Here is a 16,942-nt window from a genome sequence, read left to right as displayed (position 1 = left end):
CAAACCTCCACGTGGGGGAGTAAAATGAAGGGGGAAAAGAGGGCACTTCCCCCAACATAATCCACCCCCTTTTCATTAGAATGGTTCTAAGTAAAACAATTAAGATGCATAATACAAGTCTTTATATAATTATTTTAAATCTAGCTAAAGAGTTTTGTGCTTAAAGAAGAATTGTTTTGTTAGGTTCAGTTTAATAAATGTGCAACTGCTCATTACTTAGCTAGCTAACTGAGCCAGGCAGTTATACACATTTCATATGAAACTAAATGGGGCACAATGCACACAACACAAAATGCTTTGCCACGCTATCTAGCAAGATGAAGAAATAATTACATTCACTCTCCATTATCCCATCCATTATCCCATAGTCAGGTTGGTTGTTTAGCATCAAAACCAACACGTGCGGAACTATGGGGCAAAACAGACAGAGTTGGCTTAGATTGCTGACAACATGTAAACCAAATGTAGTCTCCAATGTTTACTGAAAACAAAATGTGCACTTGTCTTTCAAATACATTGTTACAGTTGATGGTTAGCTAGCTACTGAATTTTTACCATATTAGCATAGATGTAACAGTTAAAACCAGACATGTTATCAAGAACAAGATAAAGTTAGCTGAAACGAGCCACCTACGATTCCCCACATGGCAGCTTTTAGTCATTGTTGCTAGCCATCTCACCATCCAAAATCACAACATTTATCACTCCAGTGTTAATTTGCTAAATTGTAATTACTTCGCTACTATGGCCTATTAATTGCCTACCTCCTCACGCCATTTGCACACACTGTATATAGACTCTTTTCTATTGTGTTATTGACTGTACGGTTGTTTATTCCATGTGTAACTCTGTGTTGTTGTTTGTGTCGTACTTCTTTGCTTTATCTTGGCCAGGTCGCAGTTGTAAATGAGAACTTATTCTCAACTAGCTTACCTGGTTAAATAAAAAGGTGCATTTAAAAAAATATATATATTTATATATTTTTTGGGACTCGGTACAGGTACCCTATGGATATAGCTTCTTGTTATTTGTAGTTTTTTTTTTAACTTTAGCGGATTTAGCAAATATTTAACTGTAATTATAAGTTTTAATATTGAAGTCTATTTTCTTAACTGCATTGTTGGTAGGGCTTGCAAGCATTTCATGTTAAGGTCTACAACTACACCTGTTGTATTCAGTGCGTGTGACAAATAAAAATTGATTTGACCTGGTGAGAGCCCAAAAAGGTGACCAAATATTTTTGCACAGAAACATGCGAAAAATACCAACATTTACTATTCGGCCCTGTATTCACACCTCTACTCAATAAAACACAATGAATTTAACTTCACACTTTTTACTGTATAATAGAAAAAGGGAACTAAAGAAAATAGCTGATTTGCCTATATCCAAAAACCTACCTGTGATTGGGCTGGAGGACTGTAGTAAGGAATTTAAATAAATAATCAGCATTTTCATTGCCGCAGTAAGGGGAAACACATCAGGCCCATATGAAACCATCTTTAGCCAGATTGGAGGGGAAGAACGAAAAGAAGCAGCGGAACTAGCGTCGAGGTAGAGCTGGGACAATAAACCGAAAATGATCGACACCGGCCACTTATCACAGGCATTTTTCTGATATCGTTCATTACGATAAGTAGCTTAAATACTAGAGAAATGTGAAGTTTGAAATTAAATAAGTTTGCTAATATGTGTGATCATTAACGGGACAGTTGATGGCAACAACCATCAAACTAGTAGTAATAGAATTTTAAAAGGATTTATTTTATTTTATGGTGCATATTAACGTTTAGAAACTTAACGTTCTAGTTTTCACGTCAATTTGGGAACCTTATCGATGTGGATTTTTTTTGCCATATCGCCCAGCTCTACTTTGCGGTCCAGATTTGAATTTGAGGACCCTAGATAGTACTCCACCGTACAGTAGAACAGTCCGTGTATAAATAACCCTGAGGCCTACAGCCTAGCCCTTATAAATGCAAAGGCTTGGGTTCTTAGTTTACTGTGTGCATTTATGAGACACACGCAGACAGACACACAAGGGACGGACCTGGGAAGACGCTGAGGTCGGGGTTCTTGTTGCACCAGTCGGTGGCGCAGCACATGGGGTAGATGCCAGTGTCGTCCTTGGTGGAGGGTGCGCAGATGAAGGGGCGGTCACGCGGAATCAGCTCGTTCTCTGGGACACACATGCTGCTCTCGGCGGTGATGCTGCTGCCAGACTTCTTGACGGACACGAAGCACAGGCCATCCGTGATGCACGTGGAGTTGAGACATCGCTGGCAGTAACACTGCAAGGCTATTAGAGGGTGCGATGAGAGAAAGGAGAGAGGGAATAGAGATTCAGGTAGAAAGAAAGAGAGAGTGGGGAGGGAACATGAGAACAAAGGAGAGATTACCACTTATTATCTTCCCCACAAAAGGAACTGAACAGAGTGCATGCTACAATACAAGAGCGCAATTTCACTGTGTGTGCGTGTGTGTGCGCGTGTGTGTAGCAGTTAACATAAAAGCAACAAATAAGTAGTTACAATGCAGCACAGAAAAACCTCAATGCTGTCTGCTACACTAATCAAAAACAACAAGTCAACAACACGTCAAAACAACGCTAGCCCACTCTGAGGTTATGTGATCCACCTAACCACCCGTAGTCTCACTTCCCCTTAGTCAGCTTCCTTCCTGCTCAGCCCGTTTGCAGCCAGAACACTTGCAGATGAAACGTAAGACATTGTCAAGAGGGAGCGTGCCAGACTTTCACCTTCTCACAACAACCACCAAGAGCTTTGTGCTGGTTTAGACCTAGAGATTTACTATGAACCTAGCTGGGTCAGTTTAAGTTGCTTCTCCCTCTCCATTTCTCTATCCAGGCTACCTCTCCCTCACTATGGTTACACTTCTTTCTTTCTCTATTTATTCTCTTCCTCTTCTCCTTTTCCATCTCTATTACACTTCCTTCTCCCTCTACCTCTACGCCAAAGGTTTAGTCTAATGGTATGGTTGTGTTGCTATGGCTGAGTGCGTATAACTTGGAGCAGGATTGAGCAGCCTAGGCCTATCACTCTGACTGAGACCTGTAGCAGTTCCAACTTCAAAATGAGACTTTGGGAATTGAAATCTGTTTTCACTTTGCAGCCCTCATTTATACCTGTCGATACAGACAAATTGCTCTTTAAACTCAGCACGGATGCCTGTCAGTTCAAAGCTTTGTAACCATTTGAGGGATTCAGATAGATAGATGCTGAACTAGGTCAGACATACAGACAGCATGCATGGCCAGTCTAAACCGTCAGACCACTACTGGACATTGGGGGATAAATTATTTACTGAACAGATAGACAGTCGTTACGCGAGGTGCCTTCCTATGCTTACAAGGCTGGTTGGTGGTGGTGGCCCCATTGACAGGTCTGGGGGTAGGGTATCAATAGCTGACTAGGCTACTTCAGTGTGGCTTTTGGCCCCTAGCTCCCCAATAAACACACGCTCGCTATGGCACCTGGCTCACACACACACTCCCCACCTGGGAGTCAAACATCAAGGCCGACAGACGCCAAGTGCTAACCTCTGTTTAGGTGTGTGTAATGACAACCGAGTGTGAGGAAAGGCTACTCAGGCAGAGGGGAAAGGGGGGGACAGAAAGGGCAACTAAAAGGACAACTTGAGAGAGTGAGTGAAAGAGAGAGCGCTAGAAACAAAGTAGAAGAGAGAGACCGAGAAAGCGCGCGCAACCAAAATTATTTTGTGAATAACCTAGAGAGGAGTGAGTCTGTCCCTCCCATAACCCCGGTGCCTGCCCTTCACAGTTTACTCTAAACAACTAGTCATTCAAAACCCAGACAACTATTATGGCAGCGGAGCATATCTCAAGTGTCTAGACGGTCTCCATACCTCCACCTTAATAATACTGCTTGGCCTCAGGGGAGGAGGTGGATGGTGTGACTGTCTGTGGAAGGTTGCCATGTGTACGGCCCTTTGTCATGGCAAAGACACCTCAACTCTAGAGCCCATTAGACATGAAAAGCTTCCAAGAATGAGAAATGTTGTTATAAAGTCAAAACAGCGCTGATCTGCACCAACGTGGCATACAAAATTACTATTGTGGAAATCTAAGTTTCAATCATTTCGCCCATCAGTGACCATTGAGGAGAAGAGAAACCTAGGGAAGAGATTAAACGATTTTGAGACAAGTCATGTTTCAGTGTCTGCCGGCACAGCTGGAATGGCGTGGCAGACCAAGAGAGAACGCGAGAGAACCAGATAGTCAGGGTTGGGACCACAGGAGCTGCTGAGGGGAGGACAGCTCATAATGGCTGAAATGGAGTGAATGGAACGGTATCAAACAAATTTCATTTATTCAGTTCCAGCCATTACTATGAGCCCGTCCTCCCCATTTAAGGTGCCACCAGCCGCCCGTAGTTGTCTCGGTCACAGTCTGGTCCTATTTTGGATGTGGAGAGTGCGACTCACTGCTTTGCTTGGCATGGGGAAATTAATCAGACAGACACGCACGCAGAGACTAGACTAAATAAACACGTCTGTGAATGGAACAATACCTTTTCAGTATGTCATCTGATCTCAGACCAGTACAAAAGTGAATCTAGGGGTAGTGGCAGACGCTCTCATCCAGAGTGAATTACAGTCAATGCATTCAACTAAGTTCAGTAGTGAGAAAACAAAAGTAGCTGTTCAGTATGAGAGCTGTCATAATCCCACAGTGGTTTCCATCAACAGGTGAAAGCAGAATTCTAATACGAATCACCCATCCGGTTCACCCACTGTACTGTTCCCTCATCCCATCTTTTCATATCAGTGAGTTATCAAAGGAGAGAGAACATGAGGGGGAAAAGTCTCTTTAGGCTGCTGAGCGTCCCTTTATACATGGGAACATTCAATTCCTTTGTAGTTGGGAGGTACTTGGGCAGTGGGCACCGAGGCTGGCACACAGGGGGCATGAGTAAGGCAGAATGAGTCTGATTAGATCTGTGGATTCCTTCAGCAGAGAGAGACGGTGATAAAAAAAAAAGGAGGTAGGGAGAAGGACAGAAAGAGTGAGAGAAGATAGGCCTAGAAAGCAAAAGATGAGAGTCGTTGCCAGGAGAGCAGAGTAGTTGTCCAACAGCCGGCGGATTCAATCTGCTCCCCTTTCCATCATTCCTCAGATATGACACAACAGCAGACAGACACACACAAGTAAATGGCAGGCATAAGGAATTCATCCTTAGATAGCACAGAAAGCAACTAATTTAACCAGGGAACAGGGGAGGAGTAGCTGGCACTGAAGAAGCAGGTAATTTATTTAGTCTGTGGCAAAGCACCATTTGTTAGGTGTCATAAAATGTATAGGGGGAAAAAAACAAATGTCCTTTCTCGCTTTCTCCAACCCCCTGATGTTTGCTCTACATCAAGTAAACAAAGTCTACCCGGTAAAACAGCTCAACAAAATAGGCACGATTGGAATTATTTCCTAATTTAGGGGAGCGGACCTGGAGGACAGAAGGAGCGTAAACAAAGCTCTCACAGTGATCTAACAACTCAACAAATACACCCAACCACACACACCAAAGACTCTCCAAGGCATACAAACTGTTCCATGTCTACCTCTAATCCCAATTGGGTCATGGTTATATATAAAACATTTAAAAAATAGTAATAAAATAAATAATGAATAAAATTTAAAATTAAAAAATAAATCACACACACACCTACCTAGAAAGGTGGCGTAGAAGCAGTCCCAGGCAGATAAAAAAAAAACACCCAGAGGGAGCAGGATCAGGGTAATAAGGGCAAGGACCAGATACAGAGCCTTCAGAAAGTATTCACACCCCTTGACTTTTTCCACAGTTAGAGTTTTAATGGCCGTGATAGGAGAAAACTGAGGATGAATCAACATTGTAGTTACTCCACAATACTAACCTAAAATGGGAGAGTGAAAAGAAGGAAGCCTGTACAGAATACAAATATTCCAAAACATGCATCCAGTTTTTCATGGTTCGGGCTAGGCCCCTTAATTCCATTGAAGGGAAATCTTAAAGCTACAGCATACAATGACATTCTAGACAATTCTGTGCTTCCAACTTTGTGGCAACAGTTTGGGGAAGGCCCTTTCCTGTTTCAGCATGACAATGCATCCGTGCACAAAGCAAAGTCCATACGGAAACGGTTTGTCGAGATCGGTGTGGAAGAACTTGACTGACCTGCATAGAACCCTGAACTCAACCCCATTGAGATGAATTTGGAATGCTGACTGCGAGCCAGGCCTAAAAGCCCAACATCAGTGCCCAACCTTACTAATGTCCGTGGCTGAATGGAAGTAAGTCCCTGCAGCAATGTTCCAACATCTAGTGGAAAGCCTTCCCAGAAGAGTGGAGGCTGTTATAGCAGCAAACGGCCAACCAACTCCATATTAATGCTCATGATTTTGGAAAGAGATGTTCGACGAGCAGGTGTCCACATACTTTGTCATGTAGTGCATTTCTGAATTTAATTTCAAATAAATTAGCTAAACTTTCTAAAGACAAGTTTTCACTTTATCATTATGTGTAGACAGATATCATATATATATATATACATACACACACAGTGGGGCAAAAAAGTATTTAGTCAGCCACCAATTATGCAAGTTCTCCCACTTAAAAAGATGAGAGAGGCCTCTAATTTTCATCATAGGTACACTTCAACTATGACAGACAAAATTAGAAAAATAATCCAGAAAATCACATTGTAGGATTTTTCATTAATTTATTTGCAAATTATGGTGGAAAATAAGTATTTGGTCACCTACAAACAAGCAAGATTTCTGGCTCTCACAGACCTGTAACTTCTTCTTTAAGAGGCTCCTCTGTCCTCCACTCGTTACCTGTATTAATGGCACCTGTTTGAACTTGTTATCAGTATAAAAGACACCTGTCCACAACCTCAAACAGTCACACTCCAAACTCCACTATGGCCAAGACCAAAGAGCTGTCAAAGGACACCAGAAACAAAATTGTAGACCTGCACCAGGCTGGGAAGACTGAATCTGCAATAGGTAAGCAGCTTGGTTTGAAGAAATCAACTGTGGGAGCAATTATTAGGAAATGGAAGACATACAAGACCACTGATGATCTCCCTCGATCTGGGGCTCCACGCAAGATCTCACCCCGTGGGGTCAAAATGATCACAAGAACGGTGAGCAAAAATCCCAGAACCACACGGGGGGACCTAGTGAATGACCTGCAGAGAGCTGGGACCAAAGTAACAAAGCCTACCATCAGTAACACACTACGCCGCCAGGGACTCAAATCCTGCAGTGCCAGACGTGTCCCCCTGCTTAACCTTTCACGAGTATCTACCCCGGGTCCGGGGTCCGGGATCCCCCCCCCCCCCCCCCCAAAACTGAGTAGCATAGCCTAGCATAGCGTCACAATTAAATAGTAGCATCTAAATATCATTAAATCACAAGTCCAAGACACCTAATGAAAGATACAGATCTTGTGAATAAAGCCACCATTTCAGATTTTTAAAATGTTTTACAGGGAAGACAAAATATGTAAATCTATTAGCTAACCACGTTAGCAAAAGACACCACTTTTCTAACTCCATCAGTTTCTTACTCCATCAGGTGCTATCACCAATTCGGCTAAATTAAGATATTGATAGCCACTAACAAAGAAAAAAACTCATCAGATGACAGTCTGATAACATATTTATGGTATAGGATAGGTTTTGTTAGAAAAATTTGCATATTTCAGGTAGATGTCATAGTTTACAATTGCACCCACCGTCACAAATGGACTAGAATAACTACATAGAGCAACGTGTTTACCTACTTACTAATCATCAAACATTTCGTAAAAATACACAGCATACACTAATCGAAAGACACAGATCCTTGAATACAGACAATATTTCAGATTTTCTAAGTGTCTTACAGCGAAAACACAATAAATCGTTATATTAGCATACCACATATGCAAACGTTACCAGAGCATTGATTCTAGCCAAAGAGAGCGATAACGTAAACATCGCCAAAATATATTAATTTTTTCACTAACCTTCTCAGAATTCTTCAGATGACACTCCTGTAACATCACATTACAACATACATATACAGTTTGTTCGAAAATGTGCATATTTAGCCACCAAAATCATGGTTAGACAATGACAAAAGTTGCCCAGCTGGTCAGACAATGTCGTGCGCCATATTAGACAGTGATCTAGTCGTATACATAAATACTCATAAACGTGACTAAAAAATATAGGGTGGAGAGCGATTGATAGACAATTTAATTCTTAATACAATCGCTGATTTACATTTTTTAAATTATCCTTACTTTTCAATACAGTTTGCGCCAAGCGAAGCTACGTCTAGCAAGATGGCGTCATAAGCGATTAACATTTCTCGACAGAAACACGATTTATCATAATAAATTGTTCCTACTTTGAGCTGTTATTCCATCAGAATCTTGGGCAAAGAATCCTTTCTTGGGTCTAATCGTCTTTTGGTCGAAAGCTGTCCTCTTGCCATGTAGAAATGCCCATTGCGTTCGGCATGAACTGGAACCGTGCCCAGAGATTCACAGTGTCTCAGAAATAAATGTCCCAAAATCGCACTAAACGGATATAAATTGCTATAAAACGGTTTAAATTAACGACCTTATGATGTTTTTAACTCCTATAACGAGTAGAAACATGACCGGAGAAATATAACTGGCTACACTAATGCTTGGAAAAAGAACGGGGTCGGTGTCCACCGTGCGTCCGACGCAGCTGGAAAGGATTGCCTACCTACACGTGTTTTTGTTTTATAGGGGCTGTGATTGCGTAATCGATACCATTCAAATCGTCATCACGTAAAGGCATCCAGGGGAAGACGTAAGCAGTGTCCGTATCCTGATAGCGTTCACAGTGGCCTTTAAACTGACTCCAGATCAGGGGCCAAAATGTGTGAAATCTGACTCCATGTCAGGGAAATTGCTGTAGAATGAGTTCTGTTCCACTCAGAGACAAAATTCCAACGCCTATAGAAACTAGAGACTGTTTTCTATCCAATAATAGTAATAATATGCATATTGTACGATAAAGAATTTAGTAGGAAGCCGTTTAATCTGTAATGCAATTATGCTAATGAGAAAACAGCACCCCCTGTAGTCGCAAGAAGTTAAGCCAGTACATGTCCAGGCCCGTCTGAAGTTTGCTAGAGAGCATTTGGATGATCCAGAAGTCATAAGGTGAATGCACCAATTTGTAAGTCGCTCTGGATAAGAGCGTCTGCTAAATGACTTAAATGTAAATGTAAATGTAAGATTGGGAGAATGTCATATGGTCAGATGAAACCAAAATAGAACTTTTTGGTAAAAACTCAACTCGTCGTGTTTGGAGGACAAAGAATGCTGAGTTGCATCCAAAGAACACCATACCTACTGTGAAGCATGGGGGTGAAAACATCATGCTTTGGGGCTGTTTTTCTGCAAAGGGACCAGGACGACTGATCCGTGTAAAGGACAGAATGAATGGGGCCATGTATCGTGTGATTTTGAGTGAAAACCTCCTTCCATCAGCAAGGGCATTGAAGATGAAACGTGACTGGGTCTTTCAGCATGACAATGATCCCAAACACACCGCCTGGGCAACGAAGGAGTGGCTTCGTAAGAAGCATTTCAAGGTCCTGGAGTGGCCTAGCCAGTCTCCAGATCTCAACCCCATAGAAAATCTTTGGAGGGAGTTGAAAGTCCGTGTTGCCCAGCAACAGCCCCAAAACATCACTGCTCTAGAGGATATCTGCATGGAGGAATGGGCCAAAATACCAGCAACAGTGTGTGAAAACCTTGTGAAGACTTACAGAAAACGTTTGACCTCTGTCATTGCCAACAAAGGGTATATAACAAAGTATTGAGATAAATAAGTATTTGGTCAATAACAAAAGTTTTCCACCATAATTTGCAAATAAATTCATTAAAAATCCTACAACGTGATTTTCTGGATTTCTTTTTCTAATTTTGTCTGTCATAGTTGAAGTGTACCTATGATGAAAAAGATGAGGCCTGTAATTTTAAGTGGGAGAACTTGCACAATTGGTGGCTGACTAAATACTTCTTTGCCCCACTGTATGTATGTATGTATGTATGTATGTATGTATGTATGTATGTATGTATGTATGTATGTATGCATGTATACACACACACACACACACACAACACACACACACACACATTTGTCATTCAGGCTGTAAAACAAAATGTGGAATAATTCAAGAGGTGTGAATACTTTGAAGGCCCCTAGACTTAGGCAGCACAACTAGTGAGTACTTGGCTGCACTGACACGGTTACTCGAGAGCTCTAACTCCCCTAGAGCATAGTAGACCCTGAATGATGCCAACTGATATCCTCCTCTCCTCCTTTCTCCATCCCCCTCTACATTCTCTCGCTCTCTTTTGGCTGTGTGTCGGGCAGTGGCAAGTCACATGTTTGTTAGTGGGCCTTGCTCTGTGCTCTGAGGCCTCCAGTAACCGAGAACAAAGCAGCATGTGAAAAAAAAGTCTCCCTCCCTCTTTGCTTCTCTCATGGACCAGGCAGCATGTTCAGCGGTACTAGAGAACAGGGTTGCAACATGCAGGCTAGCTACTGTAGGGACTAGTCACAGTCAACAACTAGACAACTCAGATCAAACATTAAGGATATGCTCCACAAAAACCACAAACCATTCTCCACAACGGTTAGGCTGTGTCAAATCCAAGTGAATACCAAAAAATGTGAGGGAAAAAAAGGTTAGAGAGAAAATATGCAATTTTCCTTTATATATATATATATATATTAAAAAAACCTATGCCATTTGTAGTGACCAGAGGCAATGAGCCAACACATGGTCAATGGCATCAGCATCAAACAAGCTCCTTTGATGATGATCTAAACATGTATCGTAAGAACTAAACTCTCTCTTCCAGCTAATAAGAGTGAGCAGCTGTGGCCTTCCAGTCCCTACAAGGGAACAAGAAGGTGGTGTAAAAACTAACACACAGGCCTGTTTGTGCTGAGGCCAGGGGGACAGTTCCAGCAGGAGGGGGGGGGGGGGGTAGCAGCCTACATTGAAGAGGGATGAGATGGCTCTTTCACTCAGCTGTCCTGGCTTGGGCTAGGACAAGGGAAGGGAACCAACAATGCTGTGTGAGGAATGAGGGACATCTCATCCGGCGCTCGCTGACCCAGAAGGGAATGAGAGAGAAGAGGGGGGAAGCGGGGGAGAGGCAAACTGACAGAACCTCAATGTGGAGGAGAAAAGGGGGAGAGGAGAGGTCAGCGGTACAGAACACAACACACACCAGTTCCAGAGCAGAGCGTCAAAGGGGAGTTGGAAGAGGGCCTCTGGACAATCCACCTGATTGGCTGAGCTAGGGAGTGAAGGAGAGAAGAGCGAGAGAACAAGAACGCAAGAGCGAGAGAGGGAGAGGCCAGAAGAGTGTAAATATGTAAATACACGTTCCGTCACTGAACCCCTGCTGGCATAGAGGCGGTGCCAAGAGAATGCTTTCTGGCACAGGGTTGGAGCACAGACGACAAGGGGGGGGGGGGCAGGACTTGAGGAGAAGAGAATGGCGTTTTCAGTCATCGGACTCCAGTGGAGGCTCATCCTAACTCAAGGGGAGGAGAGAAAGAAGCGAGCAGGGAGGCTGAGAGAGGCTGATGTCTGGAGCGAGGCTGCCCTGGCCTGTGTCGCCCCGCCACGTTACTCCACACACACACTAGAACAGCGCCTAGTGCCCAGAGAGCCGAACCACAGCCTTTAATCTATTAAACACAAGACCATCCACATGCATGCCGTTACCTGGCAACGCACGAACAATGCATAGCTGTCAGTAAGCAGTTAGGGGGCTAAAAATCCCCCCTCCCTCTTGTAACAGAGAAACAGAAGCAAGAGGTGTGAACAAATAGGCTAGATCTAGCGACAGCCCGGGCGCTCGAGTCAATACTTGAGCAGGGGGCATGAAATGAATTGTGTAATCTGCATCGAGAGTTCCGACGCATTTACAATTGCACCGAGGCCAGGATTTAATATCCCATTCCAATTGGTTAAACAATTTTGTCAGTGGCAGCAGCGTGTGCATCTAGTGCATCAAAACAATATGCAAATGAGCCAGCAGAACAGTGAGAAACAGATGATGGCCGATCAGTAGAAAGTAGAGAAGGTACGTCCTTCCTTGTTTTTCCCCCTTCGTTCCATCTCCCATGGCGCATTAACCCGCCTTCAGGAACCGCCGGTTAAAAGACAAGCGCTGCTAATCATTACCTGAGGCAGCAGCAAGCAGACAGCTTGGGCATTACCACTCACATCTGGGCTGATGAGTAATTCACCCTACTACCCGACAAAATCAATGAATATATTACATCAGTCTGACAACCCCTTGTCTAAAGTACCAACCAAAAGATAACTGCTAAGTGTGAATGTGCTGATGGCAGAAACATGCTGCATAGCATGAGAGCACCGCATGACTAAGCTCAGGACTTGTACAATATAGTACAGAGGAGTGGCCAGCCACCCTGCATGTAGACTCACTAGCCGGATTGTCACTAGTGCACTTAAATGGATTCCAGACAGGTTTGAAAATCAGGGTAGTCCTGAGCATTCTACCCCTTCCTCCCCCTTTTTAGAAAGGTCCCCTTGTTTTAACAGACTGCTGTTAAAAATGATCTGTTGGCAGCAGGCCAGGAACAGTGGATCCATACAGCTCCCCCCCGCCCCTCCATTCTCCCTGGACTGCATGTTGATTAGACATGGACTAGCACACATAACAGCCAGGCACCGAGGGTACAGACTAGAAGCTCTGTATGCAAAAGATCCTGACCAGCAATGCTGCACCTGACCATGCATACTGATGAGTGTTCCTATATGGGATTAAATGAAGGCGAGGACTGCCAACATGTATCCCAGTAAGACTAGCTGTCGTCACTGACGTTGGCTAATGGGGATCCTAATATATTACAAGTAAAAAAGCATGGCTTGTGTGGTCTCAATAACAACCTACAGAACAAAATGTGTTAAAACAGTGGGGGTTTTAACACAACCCCATTCGCTAGGTTTTTCATGGATTCTCTAGGTGAGCTAGGCTGGAATAGTAGCAGTGGAGTACCCATTTGGGCGTGATGGCGAGTTGCTTTACGATTCAGCCCATAGCCTGCTTTCGAGATCAGGGACACTGTGTACCGGCCAAGGCACGTCACATCTAATCTCTTATTGATGGTTTCAGCAGAGGATATTTTGTCTAGTGGAAATGTAGATTTGCTCACTTCTACTTTCCCAAGAGAGGAGACAGCCTCTGGTCCTGGGTGGAGAAGAAACCTGATGTATCAGCAGCATACACTTCAAGAGGGAGCTGGCCCACTGTCTCAACTCTGTTAACTACTTGGTAGAGGGAACAAGTCATCCCCCATGCCTTAAACCCACTAAGGCGACTGAACCAGACCATAGGCAGGTGGACTGTGTAAGAGACTTAAGGCTAAAGCATGCTGGCCTTGACCCAGAAAGAGACAGTGGCTGGATACAGCCAAAATGGTTTAGGGGAGGAAAATGGTTTTGGGAAGGACTGCTGCCTGAGCCCCAAAGCCAAGAGACTATTTTTGGACAGGGGTAAGCAAAGTGAGAAGTCTACAGAATGCCGAACGCCACCGCCCAAATAAAGTGGACAGATGACATGAACATCCAAAAGGGCACAGTGGTCATCACGCAGCAACAAGTGGGCCTCCAACAGGGTCTAAAACTAACTTTTTGGTCAACCAGCCACTGTGGCATGTAGATGTAATATATCTACAAGCCACAGATAGGCTATATAGGATTCGTAGTTCTTTGACTTTGTGCAAATAGTTTACCAGCTATGAAACAAAATGTCAGAAATACTGCAGCATTTATTTAGCTATAAATGAGATCATACTTGACTATTTTTGATCACAAATGAGTGAAATGCTCGCACTGTGGAGCCCTGACCACCCGGCAACAGTGGTATAAAGTACTTAAGTAGTACAGTAAAGTATTTTTAGTTAACCTTGTCTAGGACTGGGGTGCCGCTAGAGCCGCGAAATTCAAAAAAAATAGTTTTTTAAAATATTTGACTTTCACACATTAACCTGTCTAGGATGAGGGTGCCGCTAGCGGCACTCCCCCCCCACCCCCACTGAAAAGGCAGAGCCACGAAATTCATTTTTTATTTTTTAATATTTAACTTTCACACATTAAAGTCCAATACAGCTAATGAAAGACACAGATCTTGTGAATCCAGCCAACATGTCCGATTTTTTAAATGTTTTACAGGGAAGACACAATGTAAAGATGTAAATCTATTACCTAAAAACACATTAGCATAATCCACCATCTTTTATTTGTCCACCAACACCAGTAGCTATCACCAATTCGGCTAAACTAAGATATTTATAGCCCCTAACCAAGAAAAAAACTCAGATGACAGTCTGATAACATATTTATGGTATGGGATAGGTTTTGTTAGAAAAATGTGCATATTTCAGGTAGATGGCATAGGTTACAATTGCACCCACCGTCACAAATGGACTAGAATAACTACATAGAGCAACGTGTTTACCTACTTACTAATCATCAAACATTTCGTAAAAATACACAGCATACACTAATCGAAAGACACAGATCCTGTGAATACAGACAATATTTCAGATTTTCTAAGTGTCTTACAGCGAAAACACAATAAATCGTTATATTAGCATAGCACATAGCACATAGCAGCCCAGCATTGATTCTAGCCAAAGTGAGCGATAACGTCAACATCGCCAAAATATATTATTTTTTTCACTAACCTTCTCAGAATTCTTCAGATGACACCCCTGTAACATCACATTACAACATACATATACAGTTTGTTCGAAAATGTGCATATTTAGCCACCAAAATCATGGTTAGACAATGTGAAATGTAGCCCAGCTGGTGAGAAAATGTCCGTGCGCCATATTAGACAGTGATCTACTCTTATACATAAATACTCATAAACGTGACTAAAAAATATAGGGTGGACAGGGATTGATAGACAATTTAATTCTTAATACAATCGCGGATTTACATTTTTTAAATTATCCTTACTTTTCAATACAGTTTGCGCCAAGCGAAGCTACGTCAAAAAACATGGCGTCCTAAGCCACTAACATTTTTCGACAGAAACACGATTTATCATAATAAAAATGTCCTACTTTGAGCTGTTCTTCCATCAGTATCTTGGGCAAAGGATCCTTTCTTGGGTCTAATCGTCTTTTGGTGGAAAGCTGTCCTCTTGCCATGTGGAAATGCCAACTGCGTTCGGGATGAACTGGAAGCGTGCCCAGCGATTCACAGCGTTTCAGAAATAAAATGTCCCAAAATCGCACTAAACGGATATAAATTGCTATAAAACGCTTTAAATTAACTACCTTATGATGTTTTTAACTCCTATAACGAGTCTTAACATGACCGGAGAAAGATTACTCCCAACACTAATGCTTGGAACAGGTGCGGGTCGGTGTCCTCCACGCACATAACGCAGCTCCAAAAGACTTACTAGCTACAGGGTTTTTTAATTTATAGTGCCTGTGAACGCGCAATCGACCCCATTCAAATCGTCATCACGTAAAGGCATCCAGGGGAAGACGTAAGCAGTGTCCGTATACTCATAGCAATAACAGTGGCCTTTTAACCTGTTTGGGGTGCAAGCCCGACCTCGGACCGAAAATGACAACAGCTGCAGAGCGCGAAATTCAAAATCTATTTTTTAAAAATATTTAACTTTTACACATTAACAAGTCCAATACAGCATTTGAAAGATAAACATCTTGTCAATCCAGCCAACATGTCCGATTTTTTAAATGTTTTACAGAGAAAACACCACATATATTTATGTTAGCTCACCACCAAATACAAAAGTGGACAGACACGTATGAATTATGATTATGAAGTATGAATTATGATTGAAGTAGCATGCACAACCAACCGAAATAAACTAAAACCAACCTAAAGAGCCCAGAAAAAACGACCTCAGATGACAGTCATATAACATGTTACACAATAAATCTATGTTTTGTTCATAAAAAGTGCATATTTTAGCTATAAATCTGTTTTACATTGATGCTACCCAAAAATGCTAATACATAGCTACAGTCTGAATCCAGCCGGGAGTAGCCAGAGAAAATACATACACCAACGTCGGCTACTAATTACACCTCATAAAACATTTCAGAAAAACATATGGTGGATAACTAATGAAAGACAGATATCTTGTGAATACAGACAACATTTCCGATTTTTGAAGTGTTTTACAGCGAAAACACAATATATCGTTATATTAGCTAACATCATAAGCTAGCATAAGGCAGCATTGATTCTAGTCAAGCGCTAGCCTAGCATAGTTAGCAGCGTTAGCATTCAACAGTTCGACATATATATGAAAAAGCATCCCAAATTGGGTCTTATCTTTCTTGGTACTCCATCAGAATGTTGTAACGGGGTCCAATGTCCAGTAGAGTCTTTAGTTGGGTTCCAGAACGAATTATTTCCCTCTTTGGTTAGCTAGCACGGTAGCATTGCTGCGCCAGAAAGCGTTTCTTCAAAAAATTCTTCCGTCGTTTCACATCTAAAGTCCAGAATAAATTGCAATAATATAATTAAAGTATATTGAAAAAACCTACTTTAGGATGATTTTGTGACATGTAGCAAATAATATCGTAGTCAGGCATCATATTCAACGTTACCTACCTTGTTCCAGAAGCCGAGATCAAATTATCCTTCGCGCCCGGATTTTTATTTTAACTGCGCAGCTCTCACAAGAAGTTCTGTTATTCAGTCCAGGGACGAGATATTCGACTCCTTTCAATTCTCACTTCCGCATTACAGTCTGACGTACGCCTCTGACGTGTCCCTATGGTCCCAAGTCAAATGGCCTTTTATAGAGAAGGTCTTAAAGAGACACATCGCATTTTGGGAAAC

At 42.5% G+C, this 16,942-nt stretch overlaps 1 protein-coding gene across 4 annotated transcripts in view; it reads right to left on the bottom strand.

Annotated features, from left to right (window-relative positions):
* The window catches only part of LOC129859259 (TGF-beta receptor type-1-like), a 67,886-nt gene that overhangs the window by 33,970 nt on the left and 16,974 nt on the right, over positions 1-16,942 (bottom strand). For all 4 annotated transcript variants that reach the window (XM_055928800.1, XM_055928799.1, XM_055928797.1 and 1 more), the window contains exon 2: positions 2,051-2,299. In XM_055928800.1, coding sequence (XP_055784775.1) covers positions 2,051-2,299 — 249 coding nt within the window. The remainder of the gene's footprint in view (positions 1-2,050; positions 2,300-16,942) is intronic.

The sequence above is a fragment of the Salvelinus fontinalis genome, chromosome 7, assembly GCF_029448725.1.
Source record: "Salvelinus fontinalis isolate EN_2023a chromosome 7, ASM2944872v1, whole genome shotgun sequence".
NCBI classification, from domain to species: domain Eukaryota; kingdom Metazoa; phylum Chordata; class Actinopteri; order Salmoniformes; family Salmonidae; genus Salvelinus; species Salvelinus fontinalis.
This window is presented reverse-complemented; position numbering and strand designations above follow the sequence as displayed.